This window comes from Lampetra fluviatilis, chromosome 3 (genome assembly GCF_964198595.1).
Source record: "Lampetra fluviatilis chromosome 3, kcLamFluv1.1, whole genome shotgun sequence".
Taxonomy (NCBI): Eukaryota; Metazoa; Chordata; class Hyperoartia; order Petromyzontiformes; family Petromyzontidae; genus Lampetra; species Lampetra fluviatilis.
In genome coordinates, this window is record NC_136277.1 from 22,756,763 (window position 1) to 22,773,894 (window position 17,132).

At 49.1% G+C, this 17,132-nt stretch overlaps 1 protein-coding gene across 1 annotated transcript; it reads right to left on the minus strand.

Annotated features, from left to right (window-relative positions):
* Positions 1–1,713: 1,713 nt before the first annotated feature.
* On the minus strand, positions 1,714–15,860 carry DMBX1 (diencephalon/mesencephalon homeobox 1). Its single transcript, XM_078880134.1, has 7 exons — positions 15,749–15,860; positions 15,395–15,466; positions 12,318–12,496; positions 7,983–8,116; positions 4,803–4,957; positions 2,093–2,399; positions 1,714–1,816 (listed from the first exon to the last, which is right to left on the minus strand). The coding sequence occupies exons 1-7, from the start codon at positions 15,858–15,860 to the stop codon at positions 1,714–1,716; spliced, it is 1,062 nt and encodes a 353-aa protein (XP_078736260.1).
* Positions 15,861–17,132: the final 1,272 nt, after the last annotated feature.

Sequence of the window (17,132 nt, forward strand, 5' to 3'; positions counted from 1 at the left end):
AACCCCCCAACTTGTAATTTCCACTGTTGAAACGATTTGTGGCAGCGTTGGGATGGGCGCTTTACGAATTAAGATTAACCGGGTTTTTTTTTTATCGAAGGAAGTTTTGCTCGACTGGCCACCTTCGGGAAATACTGAGGTTTGCAGCGAGGCGAGGGATGTGCGGGGCTCGTTTAAGTTTCTTGATATAAAATGACGTTCATAAAGGTGCCATCCACTACCAGAGAATCAATAACAAAAAATAAGTCCCAAATGGGCAGTTGAAATGTTGCCAACATACGCCTTATGCATGCTTAATCCTTTTCTAGCAAACAACGCACACACAATCTTCAACAGCTCATTAATGAAACGTTTAAAAGAATCACACCCGCGACGATGTTGGCCAACACCCGGGTCTCTACAACGCACGTCGCCAACGCCATGGCGGACACGCGGGGGGGGGTGGGTTTAGAGGGATTAGACTCAAACTATAACATTGTCATACTACCCGGTGTGTGTGTATGTGTCAGTAGTTTTATGGGCTTTCTTCAGCGGGTCTTATGGTACGAACATCAGAGCCAAGAAGATGTGGGCCACTGCAATAACAGTGTTGAAGGTGAGGCGTCTACCATCAAGGTTCGTGCGCAGGGGGAACGGTTGGAACAGGTGTGAAGGTGTGACTACCTTGGAGGCCACTGAAGATGGCAGGTGTGAACAAGAGGATACGAAAATATGAAGAATCGGATTGGCCAAAACTGTATTTGAAAAGAAGTGTGGTAAGTAATAAGTTGGACACGAAACAGAAGAGAGAGGATTGGATATTGGAACATTTTGTTGTGTGGAGTGTCGTGGCATATACCAGTAAAGCATGGACACTGCGGTAGAATGACTTAAAGAGACTCAATGTGTTTAGGATGTGGCTTTATGGAAGATTGGATAGAGTTAAGCTGATGTGTTAAGTAGAAGGATGACGATGAGCTGAGAGAGAATGGCTACGAGCGAGAACGACTGACAAGTCTAACGAGAAGGAAGGTGGCATATGCAGGACACATCCTAAGATCGGTAGGTAGGCCTACGTGAGCGGTTGGACTGGACTCTCCATGAGACGCTGCAGATCAAGGCTGATGAGGATGACACTAGATATGGAGAATAATGGATAAGAGCACCTTGACGGACACCGTGCACAACTGATAATACCTTTATGGACTTCCTGTTATGAAGGAAGGTGGCCTGGCTTTGTGATGGTTGGTGCAGTGTCAATAGCATCAACGACATTTGCAACAAGTTTGAGACTGTGAAAAATAAGATGCTCAAACACCAAGTAGATATTTTTTTGCAAGGAATCAAGTCTGCATCAACCGCACGTATTTGTGGTGAACATGCAAACATGACAATCTATTTTATTGCCAGAAAGGGTAAAACCTATTCTTATTTTTCATACTTTGATGCTGACAAAAAGGTCCCATGCAAAATTGAGACTCTCGCACTGCACAGCTCAATATTTCCTGTAGATCGTTTTGGCCAAAAGTGTCGAGATATGCCTCTCCTCTCGGTGTCAGTTTTGTATTATTATCTCAAACCAATCTGTTAATAGCGTTGTATAAATTCACGTCAGCAGTAACGTCGAATGCCGTAAAGCGACATGCCAATACAGAATCTCTCTTCTTCGTAGCGCCCCCCTCTTTTTCTCCCCCTCCCCACCCACCACCTCGAGCCCCGCCCCCATCCCCTCGCTCAATTCATCATCTCGATGTCGAGCCCCAGCGACGCCGTGTGCTGCTTCGCCCTCAAGCGCAAGTTCTCGATGCTCGACGTCTTGCTGCTGCTGCTGCTGCTGCTGCCTCCGCCGATGATGCCCACCAAGCCAGGCATCGCCAGCGAGGAGGAGGAGGAGGACGGCGACGCCATCGCCACCGCCGGGCCCACGACCCCGCCGGTGCGGGCGCCGATCGCCGTCGGCGACGGAGCCACGAGGATCCCGGCGCCCCCGGCCGCGGCGACGGCCAGTGGCGGGGGCGGCGCGTGCGTCCCGGTCGTGGCAGTCGTGGTGGCGGTTGTGGCCGCCGCGGCCGCCGCCGCCGCCACCGCCGCCGCCGCGGCCGTGGAGGCCGACAGGAGGGCGGCGCCGCCCTGTGGCACCCACGCCGGGTAGTAGGGCTGGCAGGCGAGCGGCGCCATGGGGTAGGCGAGCGGGTGCGTCGACTGCGCCAGCTCGAAGGACGAGCGGTACACGAGGCTGCCCGCCGCCGCCGTGGCCGCCATGTGCTGGCGGAACTGCTCCTGCAGGCGCAGCAGGGAGAGGGGCGCCGAGGCGTAGCTGTGCGGAGGAGGGGGCGGCAGTGGTGGCGGAGGTGGTGGCGGCGGAGGTGGTGGCACGGGGGCACAGGGCGGGAGCAAGGAGGACGGGCGGGACGTGGGGTCTGTGAATGCGCGAGGTGGGACGTGGGACATGGGAGGAGGAGGTGGGCGAGGAGGAGGAGGATGGCACGAGGAGAGATGGCAAGAGGCAGGAGGGGAATGAGAGGAAATGGTAGAGCGTGGGAAAGCGGAGAGAGGTGGGAGGAGAGAGTAAAGCAAGAGTTAAGTCGATTTAAGAGAGAGCAGTCGGATAGTTAAGGGAGAGTATAGAGAGAGTGGAGATAGTATAGAGAGTTGAGAATGAGTTGTTAAATAAAGAGGTAGTTGAGATGAATTACAGATTTAAGAGTCGTTGAAAGAGATATGTGCACGTAGTTATAGGTCGTTCATAATGGTAGTCAGAGAGCGAGTTGTTGAGATTTAAGGGACGGTAAAGAAAGAGGGGGAGAGATAGAGGACGGTGATGGAGAGATTGGGAGACAAAGGAGAGAGATTAAAACATCAGGACGGGTGGCACTGTCATCAGAGCAGTCGACTCGCAGTGCAGATATCACTCACCACTGGCGGTAGCTGCGGCTGGAAATCAAAGTCGGGTGGCCAGGTTTATAGCGCGACGTGCGAACCAATATGCCATCGTTCCACCCCTACATCTGTGTGTACACATGTTCGTTTTGTACGTTTGATTATGTTCAAGTCAGGTCCAAATGTGTCCCTGCTCAAATAATTGTGGATGATGCTCATCTCCTTTGACCTCAGTCAGTGGTGGAAATTCCACATTCCTATGGTAGGAATTCCACATTTTCTCCAAGGGAAGACCACTGGTCACTTCTGCTGCTGATGAAACTAATGCGGCTGATTATAATAACACTGCCCGCAGCTGCTGATGGATGCTGCTACAGCTGCTATTGATGGGCTGGAGGACAATGACGAATGAACCCCAATCTACATGTGAACTCGTGACTTTCAAATTGTGAGGTGGGAATTCCACATTCCCATGGCAGATCTCGGTCTACCCATATATAAACAACAGCGGTGGTGGTAATAATGATAATAATAAATGAAAGAGGTAGTATAAGTTATCCGTAAGGGGGTGTGCGTGTGTTGGTCACTAATTATTAATTAATGACAAATTCCCGAGTTGCCCATTAGGTGCCTCCCGCCCCGGGCTGTATGGATCCGCAGGCCCTACCCCTCCTCGTTTAAATCGATTAAACCTGAGCCCCAAGTCGGCCTAATTAGCCACTAATTAGCGACGGCTAATTACACACGACAGCACCGTGTTGGCCATTATGAGCCGCGAGGGACACCGTCACGTGGCCGGGTTACATTGTTCTGTCAATGTGTGTGTCAATGTGTGTGTCAATGTGTGTTCCCTAAAACAACTCAATGTGTGCATGTCTCGACGCATGCACATGGCGCATAGGTTAACGCCACGCTGCACTACGAACCCGGCGACACGAGTTCAATTCCCGCTTACGACCAATAACAGTGGCAAATATTTCAACCGGTCCTGAGCCTCCCCTAGGTCGACTCGGCCTCAAATGAGTACCTGGCGGGGTGTGTAGACATCGCCACTGGGGGGGCAAAGGCGGTCGGGCGTGGTGCTGGCCACATCCACCCCTTCAAGTGCCATGCTGGCCTTCTTCATAAGGGGCCGTCCATAAATGACGTCACGCGATTTTGGACGATTTTTGACCCCCCCCCCTCGTCACACGGCGTCATAAAAAATCAAACCCCCCTCAAATATGACGTCACAAATCTCTGCCCCCCCCCCAAACCATAAAACATGCTTCAAATCGCTTTAAACTATTGTTATTGTAGTGCGTTTTTAATGTGGCGCTGCACTCTGATGTTGTAGGAGAAAACATTTATTAAAAAGTCAATTTAATTAAGTAGAACGTGTCGTCTATATTTATTTAAAGTTGCGCATTTTGATGTGACGTCACATTTCTCAACCCCCCCCCCCCCCCGTCGTCACACATCGTCACAAATGTCTGACCCCCCCCCCCCCCACTAGGTGCGTGACGTCATTTATGGACGGCCCCTAGGTGCTTACTAATTTGCCCTGAAAGACTCCCAAAGCTACACGTGCTTATGTGTTTGTGTACGTAACGTGTCTGTGGATATTTGTATGGGGAGCGGTGGTGTCGTGGTTAGCACGCTGTGCTATGAACCTGGTTTCCTCAACAGCACTGGGGGGACAAAGGTGGGACCAGGCGTGGTGCTGGCCACCCACCCGTGCCGGCCTTAATAGGTGCTCACGAACAGAACTTGCCCCACAGTTAAAGGCTATATAGGGAATCTTTGTCTTTGTATGTACGTGTGCACGGAACTGTGATTTCGTAGTTTGCACATTGTGCTACGAACCCGGCAATCTATACTTGATTTCCAGGCACAGTTTACATCATTCTACATACACATCATGGACACACATTCGTGTAATTACGCTCATAACACCTTCTTACCGGCTTCAGGCAATGAGGCCTTCCCAGGTACGGAGCCTGCCTCGCCTGGATCCACACCCTCTTGAGTGAGGGGGTCTTCAGGGGAAGGGTCAGTGGAGGGGGGGCCTGAGGTCGCAGGCGACCCAACTCCTCCCTTGTTCAGAGGCACAGGGGATCTGGGGGAGAGAAAGGTCACTGTCAGAGTTAGGGGTCAGAGGTGGGACTCTCTTGGTATTAGTGATGGGGTAAAGCCAGTGCATCAAGGCTAGAGCTGTAGATTTAGGACTCGGTGCTAGCTTTGAGTACAGGGGCAAGGCTCGGGTCACGGTCAGTGCTATGGGTACGATGGTTATTTGTCATGATTAGCTATGACTGCGCTGTGTGTTGGTGCATCTGAGCGCCAGTGTCCACGTCCGCGCGATCGCTCGCATGGGATCAGACATGATCCACGAAGCGTGGGCGCAGCGGTGGCAGTGGTGGCAGTGGTGGCAGCGGCAGCTCGAGCATGAGCACTAGAGCGATTCGAGGGAGCAGGAGGACGCATCCCCGTTGTTTTCCTTCCTTCTCTCTCGTAGCCTCCAGCGTGGTTGCGCGCTCAATCTTGTAAGCTGCAGTAGTGACATTACAATCTGCCTCCAGGTTTCACGGTCCTTAGCCTCCTCCTTCTCCCTGTCACCGGTGTTCCTTTGATGTGCTTTGAGGGTGGATTTTGAGAGTGTCCTTGCATCACGCGTATTGGTAGCCAGTTCTTTTTCCACGAGCGAGCCGGCTGTGAAACACCTAATTAGGGATTCTGAGAGTAGTTCATCCTGACAACATGCCCAGGCCAGCGCAGACGTGTCTTGGTCAGAAGGGTCTCAACGCCGGGGAGGTTGCTACGGAATACAGCTTCTGTGTGTTTGCTATAAGATCCTGCCAGTAGACGGACAAAATATGGAGGAATTGTGTAAGCTGTCGGATAATGTGGCAGTACAGAGTTCGGGTCTCATCCATAGAGAAAAGCAGCGAGCAAAAACATCTCTGTATGCGGAAATCTTGATTGAACACCGGACCGTTCGCTCATTTCAAATTCCAATTTGCAGATGCCCGAAGGATGAGGAATGAGATTTTGTCATCGGTGCCTACGGATATGGACAGGACAGTGTCAAGATATGTGAATCTGTCTAATACGTTGAGCATCGTGTCATCAGCTGTGTGCTTTTATGTGATGACTGTAAGGGTAGTTTTGGGCTAATTGGAACATAAGTTCCATCGACTGGATGCTGATGGTGGAGACAAAATTGCTTTGATGCTGTTACAAGGTGATGGAGGAGATCCTAAAGACCCTCTTCAGAATGTCACAATGTTTCAGTCATCGAAAAACTGAAGCTCACTGATGATGGCTGCACTAACATGCATCTATATATTATTTTGATTATTTTGCTGCTATAAATTTCCACATAAATCACTTCATTGAGCTATCATTTGTGACCAGGTCGCTTTTCAAAAACACACCAATAGCTCAGCGGGCTTTACCTGGTAAGATAAAACATATTTTAGTTTCATTTGTATGTCTTTTTTAAGTGATTTGTTTACATTTCCTATACTTTGCATTCCTCTCGTGTGTTTGTATTGTTTGTTGTTGTAACTATCTGAGCTGCCCCTACTGGCCATCTGTGGAAAAAAGCTTCATAGCTCATCGGATTCCTCCTCCAGTTTCAATGAAGACTGATAACCTTGAATCTGAATTTGGGTCTACTAAGATTGAATAGATGTCCATCAGGTCGATAGCAGATGCACCCTCTATCAGAGCAGGCTGAGAGCAGCATGACCAAGAACACATCGCGGACCAGAATGGTTGAACGTACAGAGCCCTGCTTGATGCCACTGGTGACCTCATAGAGGCAGTTCCATTTTCTGTCACGTGGGGCTGCAAACCTCCCTGACTGAGCCCGATTATATCACTACGGGCGTAATCACCGTAATACCACCATGTGCCGTCTGCTTCACGGTGGACGTTAAACATCCCCTGGCACCGTTTGCAAGATGAGACCACTGTGTGCCAGCGTGAGTGTCAAAAATTTGCCAAATTCGAAACATTTGCCCACGAAATACTCAATTGGGATTAAAATACAGCTATCATCGCCCCCTAATGCCAGACTAATATCCCAGCCCACTCTTGAAAATTGAGACTAATGCTGGTCTAATTTCGATATAAAGCTTTCGTGACTGCAGGGATTCATCTTCTTGGTTCTTTCGGTAAAGTACGTGACTTTACCAAAAGAACCAAGAAGATAATGCTGGTCTCTTGAGTTCTCGCCTGGTTAAATACAGTTAAATTAAATAAACCTTCAGGAAGGATTGGTTAAGAATGCATCACTTGACAAGGCATCCCCCCATTTGCCGAGGACCTTCCAGAAGTCCGGTTGACTGACAAAGTAAAATTATTTTGACAGATCGATAACGACATAATTGAGATCACGACGATGCTCCCTGCACGTTCTCTCAGTTTTTTTTCTGGCACATCATCAGCCGCGACGAGGGAGTCGATCGTGCACCCGCGCCAGGAGCGCGGAAGCATCCGGGTGGTTTGTAGTTCTCCGCTCGCTAGAACAGAGCGTTTGTGATGCAGGGCTGGTGCCTGGTGCAAGAGGAGTGGAGTGGCTGTCCCGAGTTTCGTTTGTCGATGCGACCCAATGGATCGACACACTTCCTGTACACTGTGATCATTTCCTGCCGGGGCACTGCAATCCCCCTATCCTTGCGTCCTTGTAACCTTACCAGGCTAGCTAGGGTCAGTGATCTCGCACCTCCGATTAGCGTGGTTGGGTCCATACGGTGCGAAAGAAGTTCAACATACATACATAAAGTAATAAGGCTTGCACTTGGGTCATGGCTAAGATTATGGGTTAGAGCACGTGCTAGCGTCAGTGCTATGTGCTAATGTACGTATGTATGTTGAACTTCTTTTGCACTCTACGTAGCCAACCGTGCTACGTATGGTGCGAACAGCACCGTTGGTTAGGGTCAGGGGTAAAGCTATCCCCCCCTCCCCGTCTTACCTTCCACCTGGGTGTCCCAGGAGGAACAGCACCATTGGTTAGGGTCAGGGGTAAAGCTATCCCCCCCCCTCCCCGTCTTACCTTCCTCCTGGGTGTCCCAGGAGGAACAGCACCGTTGGTTAGGGTCAGGGGTAAAGCTATCCCCCCCTCCCCGTCTTACCTTCCACCTGGGTGTCCCGCCGCCCCCTCGGGCCCTGCCCCCGCTGCGTCGTGATCACGTGACTTCTGCACCGTCTCCTTCTGGAGGCTCCGTTGCTTTTTGCGAAATTTCGCCCGGCGATTTTTGAACCACACCTTAAGTCATTCGCGGAGAAGGGGTGGCATCATCGTGACCATCATCATCTTTCGTATAAACAGCAACGGCGACAGAAAGTGCCCAACTCACAATGAGAAGTTTACAAGCGTAGTGGAATAACGCGCGCGGGGGTTTGCGAGCGGTGTGAACGGACGTGCGAGTTACGGACAGTGAGGCCGCATCGGGACGACCAGGTGCGGCGAGAGGGAGCAACGCAGAGGTGGGACAAAGTCATTGTTATGCAAGTCCAAGTCGAGTCGCAAGTCATCAAATTCATGACTCGAGTCTGACTCGAGTCCAAGTCACATGACTCGAGTCCACATCTCATAGGTGGGACAAAGTCATTGTTATGCAAGTCCAAGTCGAGTCGCAAGTCATCAAATTCATGACTCGAGTCTGACTCGAGTCCAGTCACATGACTCGAGTCCACACCTCTGGAGCAACGGAAAGGAGACGGCCAATTAGGATGCATAGCGGTGATTGGCTGGCTGCAAAAGCAGGCGCGGAATAGGCGCCAGGTTGACGGGAGATTGAGGCGATAGCGGCGGAAGCCACGGGCTTAATTAATGAGGAGGGGCATTTATACGGGAGCGTGAGAGAGAGAGAGGGGGGTTGGGTTGGTCGGAGTGAAGGCAAGAGGAAAGACAAGAGAAGTCCAAGGCCCCGCTCTCCACACCTCGCCCTCTACAGCGGTGATGGCTGAACCCCCACTGGAGGCAAGGGCGAGGCTGGAGAGGCGAGGGTAGAAAGGCTAGCAGTGGAGAAGTTAGCGGAATCCTAAGTGTGGGAGTGAGAAGGCTAGCAGCAGAGAAGCGAGCAGAGAGTAGAGCTAGCAGTTGAGAAGCTAGCAGAGTGTATAGTGGAAGGTTAGCAGTGGAGAAGCTAGCAGAGTATATAGCGGAAGGCTAGCGGTGGAGAAGCTAGCAGAGTGTATAGTGGAAGGTTAGCAGTGGAGAAGCTAGCAGAGTATATAGCGGAAGGCTAGCGGTGGAGAAGCTAGCAGAGTATATAGCGGAAGGCTAGCAGTAGAGAAGCCAGCAGAAGATATAGTGAGAGGCTAGCGGTGGAAAAGCTACCAGAGTGTAAAGTAACAGGCTAGCAGTGGAGAGGCTAGCAGAATGAGAGGGAGAGAGAGCAGGCTATCAGTGGAGAGGCTAGGAGAGTGAGTGAGAGAACAGGCTAGCAGTGGAGAGGCTAGGAGAGTGAGAGAGAGAGAACAGGCTAGCAGTGGAGAGGCTAGGAGAGAGAGAGAACAGGCTAGCAGTGGAGAGGCTAGGAGAGTGAGAGAGAACAGGCTAGCAGTGGAGAGGCTAGGAGAGAGAGAGAACAGGCTAGCAGTAGAGAGGCTAGGAGAGTGAGAGAGAACAGGCTAGCAGTGGAGAGGCTAGGAGAGTGAGAGAGAGAGAACAGGCTAGCAGTGGAGAGGCTAGGAGAAAGAGAGAACAGGCTAGCAGTGGAGAGGCTAGGAGAGAGAGAGAACAGGCTAGCAGTGGAGAGGCTAGGAGAGAGAGAGAGAACAGGCTAGCAGTAGAGAGGCTAGGAGAGTGAGAGAGAACAGGCTAGCAGTAGAGAGGCTAGGAGAGAGAGAACAGGCTAGCAGTAGAGAGGCTAGGAGAGAGAGAGAGAACAGGCTAGCAGTAGAGAGGCTAGGAGAGAGAGAGAGAGAACAGGCTAGCAGTGGAGAGGCTAGGAGAGAGAGAAAAAATAAGAAGTTGTCCGCGTGAAATAAAAACACTACACAAGCGTAGCCCCGTGTGGTGGCGCGCGTCTGTGATCCAGCACTTTGGCAGTCGAGGGTTGGTGAATCACGTAGAGATTTATGAAACTCGCAAACCCCCGAGTTTTGAGAATTGGTACAAATATCCGAATGCAGGACCTTCCTGCGAGCGTGGTGAGATTCAGTACGGCTTTCCTGATTAAATTACCGTGTCATTTTAAGTCCTAAACAAATGTCCACTCTGTCCTTAATTGTCGGTTCATAACAGGTTTGTTGAAATAAATGCCACTGCTTTTTAGCAAGTGGACAGCAGCGGATTTTCTATGGATAGATTGGCCACCACCATGGTATTGTGGAATTTCCATCCTCATAAAGAACTCCCACCAAAGATTGCATCGCTGTTGAGTGAGCGTCCCTGAAATCACCAATTTACACCCCTCATAGACAAAACCACCCGACACAGCCCTCTGACCGAGGACCTGATTGCTAAATCTGCATTTCCAACACAGCCATTATGAACGGATGAGAGACACACCCAGACCTAAGGCTGGAGCCCAGGACTTCATCACTGTTAATTTGGCGTGGCCATGATGAGCGCAGCACTGACATTATGAACCTCCTAGCAGAGAGAGATTGACACCCAGCCTCCGGGCTCAAAGCCACCCCGCAGTTATTGCTAACTCAGTGTTTCCAACACGGCCATGATGAACCCCGTGTGGGAAGTGTTGACAGCGAGGTGTTGTTTAGGGAACCCGCTGAGATTTCAAGGTTAAGCCGGAGTTAAATGGTCCAATGCTCCTGTGATGTTGCGAATGAAATAATGCTGTTCATGCTGCTGTTTACCATGACCCACAATTCTGAGCAAAGTTGCTTGCACAGTGCCAAAACTCGCAGCGACTTGTTCTCTTGTTGCGCGTGCAAAAGCAGTGATTGGCTGTGCGAGGTCAAACGAATTGTCATGGCAACGTACAAGTTAAAAGAATAACAGAGTGCATATTCCTAGTGAACATGGAACGTAGATCCAACGTTGATCTGTTCCAACCACATACCAACATCGCCTCAACGTTGAACGTTAGCTGGGTTTGTATGTACGTGTGAAGAAAAAAATGTAATAGCCTGTCTTAATGCATTTAAATAACACATCAATGACGTTTGTTGTTTGTACTATTCACAGGCTAAGCAGAGGGATTTGCTTGTCTAGTTTCCCTGCCAGGTTTGCGTGAGCCCCACGGGCCGGGATATCCAGACAAGAGGGAAGGGCAGGAAGTTGAACTTTGGGCCTTCAGTCCTTAACTGTATGAGCACGACTGTGTGTGATGGGCTGAAACAACTTTGTAACGTGCATCCCTGTTGCAAAACAGAAGCAACCAAGTGATAGGTTTTTACCCTTTAAACTGGTACAAAACTGGCACCTTTATACAAGGCATCATGTTTGCAATAACCACAACACAAGCAGTCATCTGGTCCAACACCAATGGAGACTAGGCTCTAAGAAAAGCTGTCTCGGGTGTGGACCAATCAACTTCAAGGACAGTGCATACATTATCATCATCAGAGTTGTTTCTTTTTGTTTGCATTTTGACTGCTTGTGTTGTAGTTATTGCAAACATGATGCCTTGTATAAAGGTGTCAGTTTTGTACCAGTTTAAAGAGTAAAAACCTATCACTATATTTTGCCACTGGTAAAGGAGGTCTCATAGAAGCAACCAAGTTGCAGTGTTTAACACGAGATGTTGCACAACATTTCAGCAACGTATCCAGTGGTGCAGCATGGACTTTGTGGCGCAAATAATGAATTGGGAGGCCCTGTCCAATCCCCCCACTCTTCTTATAGCCCAGTGCCTGGGCCCCTCCAGCCTGTGGGCAAAGGCACCGAGAGGGCACCTGGAGTCGCAGAGCTGGAAGCCTGGGGCAGAATACCAGGTGGAGCCCTCATCTTCATTTGCAACAATAAAACAAAATCAGTTCCGCTGTAGGACCCTTCGTTTCGAGGGGTAAATTGTCCCGATTGCCCTCGTCCTTTTGGGCGGCCCTTGCCTGTGAGGCACAGCGCAGTTGCACCGCCTGCACATTCCAGAGATAACCTGGGCTCTCCCTGTAGCTTGTTTGGCGGGGAGAGGGATTGATGATTGTGGTTGTGGCCAAGCAAACCAACAATCTGGTCCGTCTCGTAAACCGACGTAGTCTGCGCTCGACATTGGCAATTTAGCCTCCCTGAACATAACCGCCACCATCGTACACAACAGAACACAATTTATCTTCTTGGTTCTTTCGGTAAAGTCACGTAGAATGGAAAAAAATAATAACAATAAAACATAATAAAATAATAAAATAATTTTATTATGTTTTATTTTTTCTTATTTTCTTATTTCCATTCTACGTGACTTTACCGAAAGAACCAAGAAGATGAATCCCTGCAGTCACGAAAGCAGCTTTAAATCGAAATTTAGAACACAATTTTTGCACGAACGTCCAGGCGGCACCTGCACGCGAGCCTCGGGCAGGTTGGTGCACATGGCGAGACGTTCCCGCATCACCACATCGGGGTAGTGCGTCTTCTGGAAGGTCTTCTCCAGCGCCTCGAGCTGCTGCGCCGTGAAGGCGGTGCGGGAGCGGCGCTGCTTGCGGTGCTGGGTGCCGTACCGCGCCTCCAGGATGATGTCTGCGTTGGGCGGAGAGCAAGACGGAGGAGGGACAGGGGTATAGACATCAGGGCGAGACCAGGGGGGAGGTGAAATTCAATGTGAAGAGGTGGAGGGGTGCGAGAGATGGCGGTGTTGTGCGTTTGTTGGTGATCTACCGGTCGATCTACAGGGTGGCCCAGATGTCTTGTGACACCCCCCCCCCCCCCCCCCCCCATTAAATTCTCTAAAACTTAATATATTTTTTAAGTAAGGTTTATTTAAAACTGAAGTGAATATGCAAAGGAAACAATGTTAGGGGTCAATTAATTTGGGGTCACAAGACACCTGGACCACCCTGTACTTGGGTCAGAGTTTTGTAATAAAGAAGCAAGGCGAGGAAAATACACATTTACAATCTAAACGCCGTAGATCACTCCATACCGAGACGTGTTTATACATTGTAGCCCTCAAGAGCTCACCTCCACCCAATTAAAGATGCAAAGCGGAAATAAATCACGAAACCTCCTTTAAAACAAATTAAGGTGGTCAAATGACTTTTTTTTAGTTCCCCAAAAAGCAGAGGTGGGACAAAGTCATTGTTATGCAAGTCCAAGTCGAGTCGCAAGTCATCAAATTCATGACTCGAGTCTGACTCGAGTCCAAGTCACATGACTCGAGTCCACATCTCATAGGTGGGACAAAGTCATTGTTATGCAAGTCCAAGTCGAGTCGCAAGTCATCAAATTCATGACTCGAGTCTGACTCGAGTCCAAGTCACATGACTCGAGTCCACACCTCTGCCAAAAAGTACACGTGAACATAGAATTTTACAACATCATACGCTCGAGTTAACAGTCGCGACAACCCAGATGCAGCTGTACTCTAGCAGCTGCACACCCAAGGGCAGTTGTATGACCTTTCCAACGCAAGGTTGCGGAGTCATTATTTGTAAAATGAGTAAAGTCACGATCAGCGGGGGTCGCCATCTCGCTCTTTAATGACTTCACTCTGTTGTAAATGGCTGACTTTTCAATACGAAACAATTTGGTGATGCTGCTGCTGCGTTGGCAGCGGTGCACAATGACAATTAACAACAACAAAAAGTCAACACATTCGTAAATGACACTGTGGCCATGAAATAACAATCATAAATATATAATAGGCTACATTTCAGGCCGTGGACTTTCTTTAAAGCACATAAATAGGCCGCAGAGATTATATTCCATTTTTGTTTGCATCAATATGTTCAGGAGCTAGATTAGAATAATAATTTATATTGGAAGAATCCCATGAGCTATAAACCTCACAGATGTCCACGAGGGACAGGTCAGAACGTTACAACAATAACAATACAAAAACACGTAAGGAGTGCAAAGTATAGAAAAGGTAAACAAATCACTTAAATATATAAATACAATCTTATCAGGTAAGGCCCACTGAGCCATTAGCTTTTTTTCAGAAGCGACCTGGCCAGTATTATATTCTTGGTTCTTTCGGTAAAGTTACGTAGAAGGGAAATAATAAGATAATATAAATAAAACAATACAAATTCTCACGACGTTTCGACTGCAACACAAGCAATCATCATCAATCTGTGTGAAATGCTGTGGATTTCACAAATGCTGTGGATTTCACACCTGATGATGATTGCTTGTGTTGCAGTCGAAACGTCGTGAGAATGTTTATTGTCATATATTTATATTATTTTATTATTTCCCTTCTACGTGACTTTACCGAAGGAATCAAGAACATGAATCCCTGCAGTCACGAAAGCTTTAAATCAAGACCTGGCCAGTGTCAAGGTTTGTTGGCCACAATAGGGCTTCCGGAGAGAATTTGTGTAGTATTGCTATTCCTCCATTGAAGGAGCGCAGACTTCAATGGTAAACAATATGCTCCATAGTTTGAGAGAGACCGTGGATAATAAGATTTGTAAGATTTGTAGACTGCACTTTACACCATGGGGTCCGATGGGAGTTAAAGCCACGTTACATTGCTCCCCCACATTTCTAAGCCAATGGGGTCTCAGCCCACGAAAATTTGAAAATTAAAATGGTGGCAACTCGGTTCCCAGAGGAAATAGGGCACCAGGGGTGACGAATCATCAGCGTTCGATTTGTAGAGTAGCAGAAGCAGATGTAAACGGCCACGTCGCCCTGGATCGATGCCGTTTTGATAGCGACATAAAAGAGCAGTACTTTATTTGCTGGGTTGCGTCGTTCGTAAAAAAAAACATTTACTGACGCCATTAACACAAACCATTAACAGCCTCAATATGCTGCACCGCGTAACGTGCAAACGGACACAACATACCTATTTTTGGATCAATGGAAATTAAGTAATAATTTCCACATTACAAAGGGTATAATCAGAACACGGCTGTGATTGATCTTTGAATGTCGGATAACTGCCATCGACCCCACCACGTGTACACCGTGACGGACGAGGGAGGTCAGTGAAGGAGGGAGTGATGGAAGGAAAGGAGGGAGGTTCACATCTCTGAAGACTCTAACAGTGCTATTTATATCGCAACCCGGTGTCACGCCACTACAAGCCAAGCTTACACTCATCTCCCCCCAATTGAGGGGTCTGAAAAGTGAGTGGAGAGGGAAAACTAAACAATCAGAGACCGGGTATAGCAATGACTAGTGAGAAGAGAGAAAAAGCGAGATAGGAGAGTGTGCGAGAAGGTGTAGAATAACTGAGAGGAATTGGAGAGTGAGGGGTTAGGTGAATATGAATGCGTAAAAAGAAGAGCAATGGACAGAACATGAAAAAATAAACAAGTATAACGATTCGACAAATGAAGAACGAGAGCAATTACAAGCACAGGATGAATATCACAGCAATTATAAGAAAAACATAATGGGCAATCATTGATGCAGCAAGAACTGTATGACGAGCAATATCACGAGGATTGACACTCTCACACCCACCCGCCAGTCTCTCGGCGAGCGTGAGCGCGTGCACCGACGGCCGGTATTCATGCGCCGGGTGCACGTGGTGACCTAAAATGGCCGCCCCCACGTGCGCCGAGCCGCCATTGTGAAGCTGTTGATGATGTTGCTGGTGTTGCTGTTGATGCTGCTGCTGGTGATGCTGTTGATGATGATGCGGTTGATGATGATGCGGTGTGGTTGTTAAATGTCCAGCAGCTTGCGGCTCGTGTTGCTGCTGCGATGGCTGTTGTTGATGATGGTGTTGATGTTGATGATGGTGATGCTGATGATGGTGGTGATGCGAAGCTGCTACGGCAGCAGCTGCTGCCGCCGCCGCTGCCACGTGCTGACCACCGATATGGCCGCCGGTGTGCACGTGCAGCCCGTATATGGTGCCCAGCGGATATCCGTTCGCCGCCGCTGCGGCGGCAGCCACAGCCGCGGCACCGCCAAAGTGCTGCATGTTCCTCCGCTGCTGAGAAAAGTAGTCCCTGAAAAAAACAAATAGAAATTGAATGAAACTCATCTAAGCATATCCATGCTCGAAGGAGCATAGACTCTCTGATCTAGTGGAAATTCCATATTACCGTGGCTGGAGTCGGTATCTGTATAAGACAACTTATTTTTAAAGCTGCTGTAACATGTCTGGAAGGCTCAACCAATGGCAGAGCGAGGATTTTCAGGTAGAGGAGGCAACCCCTCCAGCAATGAAAAATGATAGGAGTTGAGTAAGTAAGGACTTGTCTATTGCTTTTATTCGACGCGTGTGCGGCGATGGCGCAGCCATCAATCGAGGGTCCAATTCGAACCGCATTGTGTGATCGGCATCGCGCTCGCTGAAGGTGTTTGCCTTCAGGGAAGTCGTGTGCTGTATAAGCAACTGTGCACAATTCTGAGTCACTTATAACTGCTTTGCCGTTACTTATTGCCAATTATGGACTCACACTATTGTCCTATCATCTCATAGAGTCCCTGGCATGTAATAATATGCTACACAGTGGCAGTGGGGGTCGCAAAATGCCGATTTATTACTAATGAACCCCAATGATCCGATCGAGATTCGGGATTTAGATCGGATCATTGGGGGGGCACGTGCCACCCCCACTGGCTCCGTCAGTGGGCTCAACTGGAACACGTGACGAGCTGGCAGCCGCCTCCCTCCCCCAGCCCCGCCCACATTCGAATAACCACGCCCACTCAATCGCTATCCTTCGCCCAGTAACCCCCCCCTCTCCTAAATCATGGGCCCGTTCCTTTGTCCGAACCATCAGTTGAGAATGAGGCCAGAAAAAAATAAAACCGGGACGAAAATCAGAACCTTCGCCAAGCTTCATGGGGGACACAAGAACAGCCTTTCTGAAAACACCGGGACTGTCCCAGCCCGGTCGGGACGTTTGGCAGTTTTACACTGACGTTTCAATTTTAATATCAGTCAACCTGTTGTCGGACAATTATTTAAAAAAAATCGATTGGAACAGCGCGGAAGATGAGGCCACACAGACCTCGCTGCAATCGGAGCCTCGTGCCCGCCTCGCCCAATAGCAGCCACGCGGTTCAACACATGCCAATCATCGCACGTGCTTTGAATTAGAGTCAATCAAAGATAAGCCCGAATGAACAGTGACTATTAATGACGGTGATCGTGATGGAGTTTGTTTTGTGCGGTCATCATCGGTGAGATATCTCACGACACAAGACAACCATACTTTAGTCGTTAAAACGAATTATTTGGCAA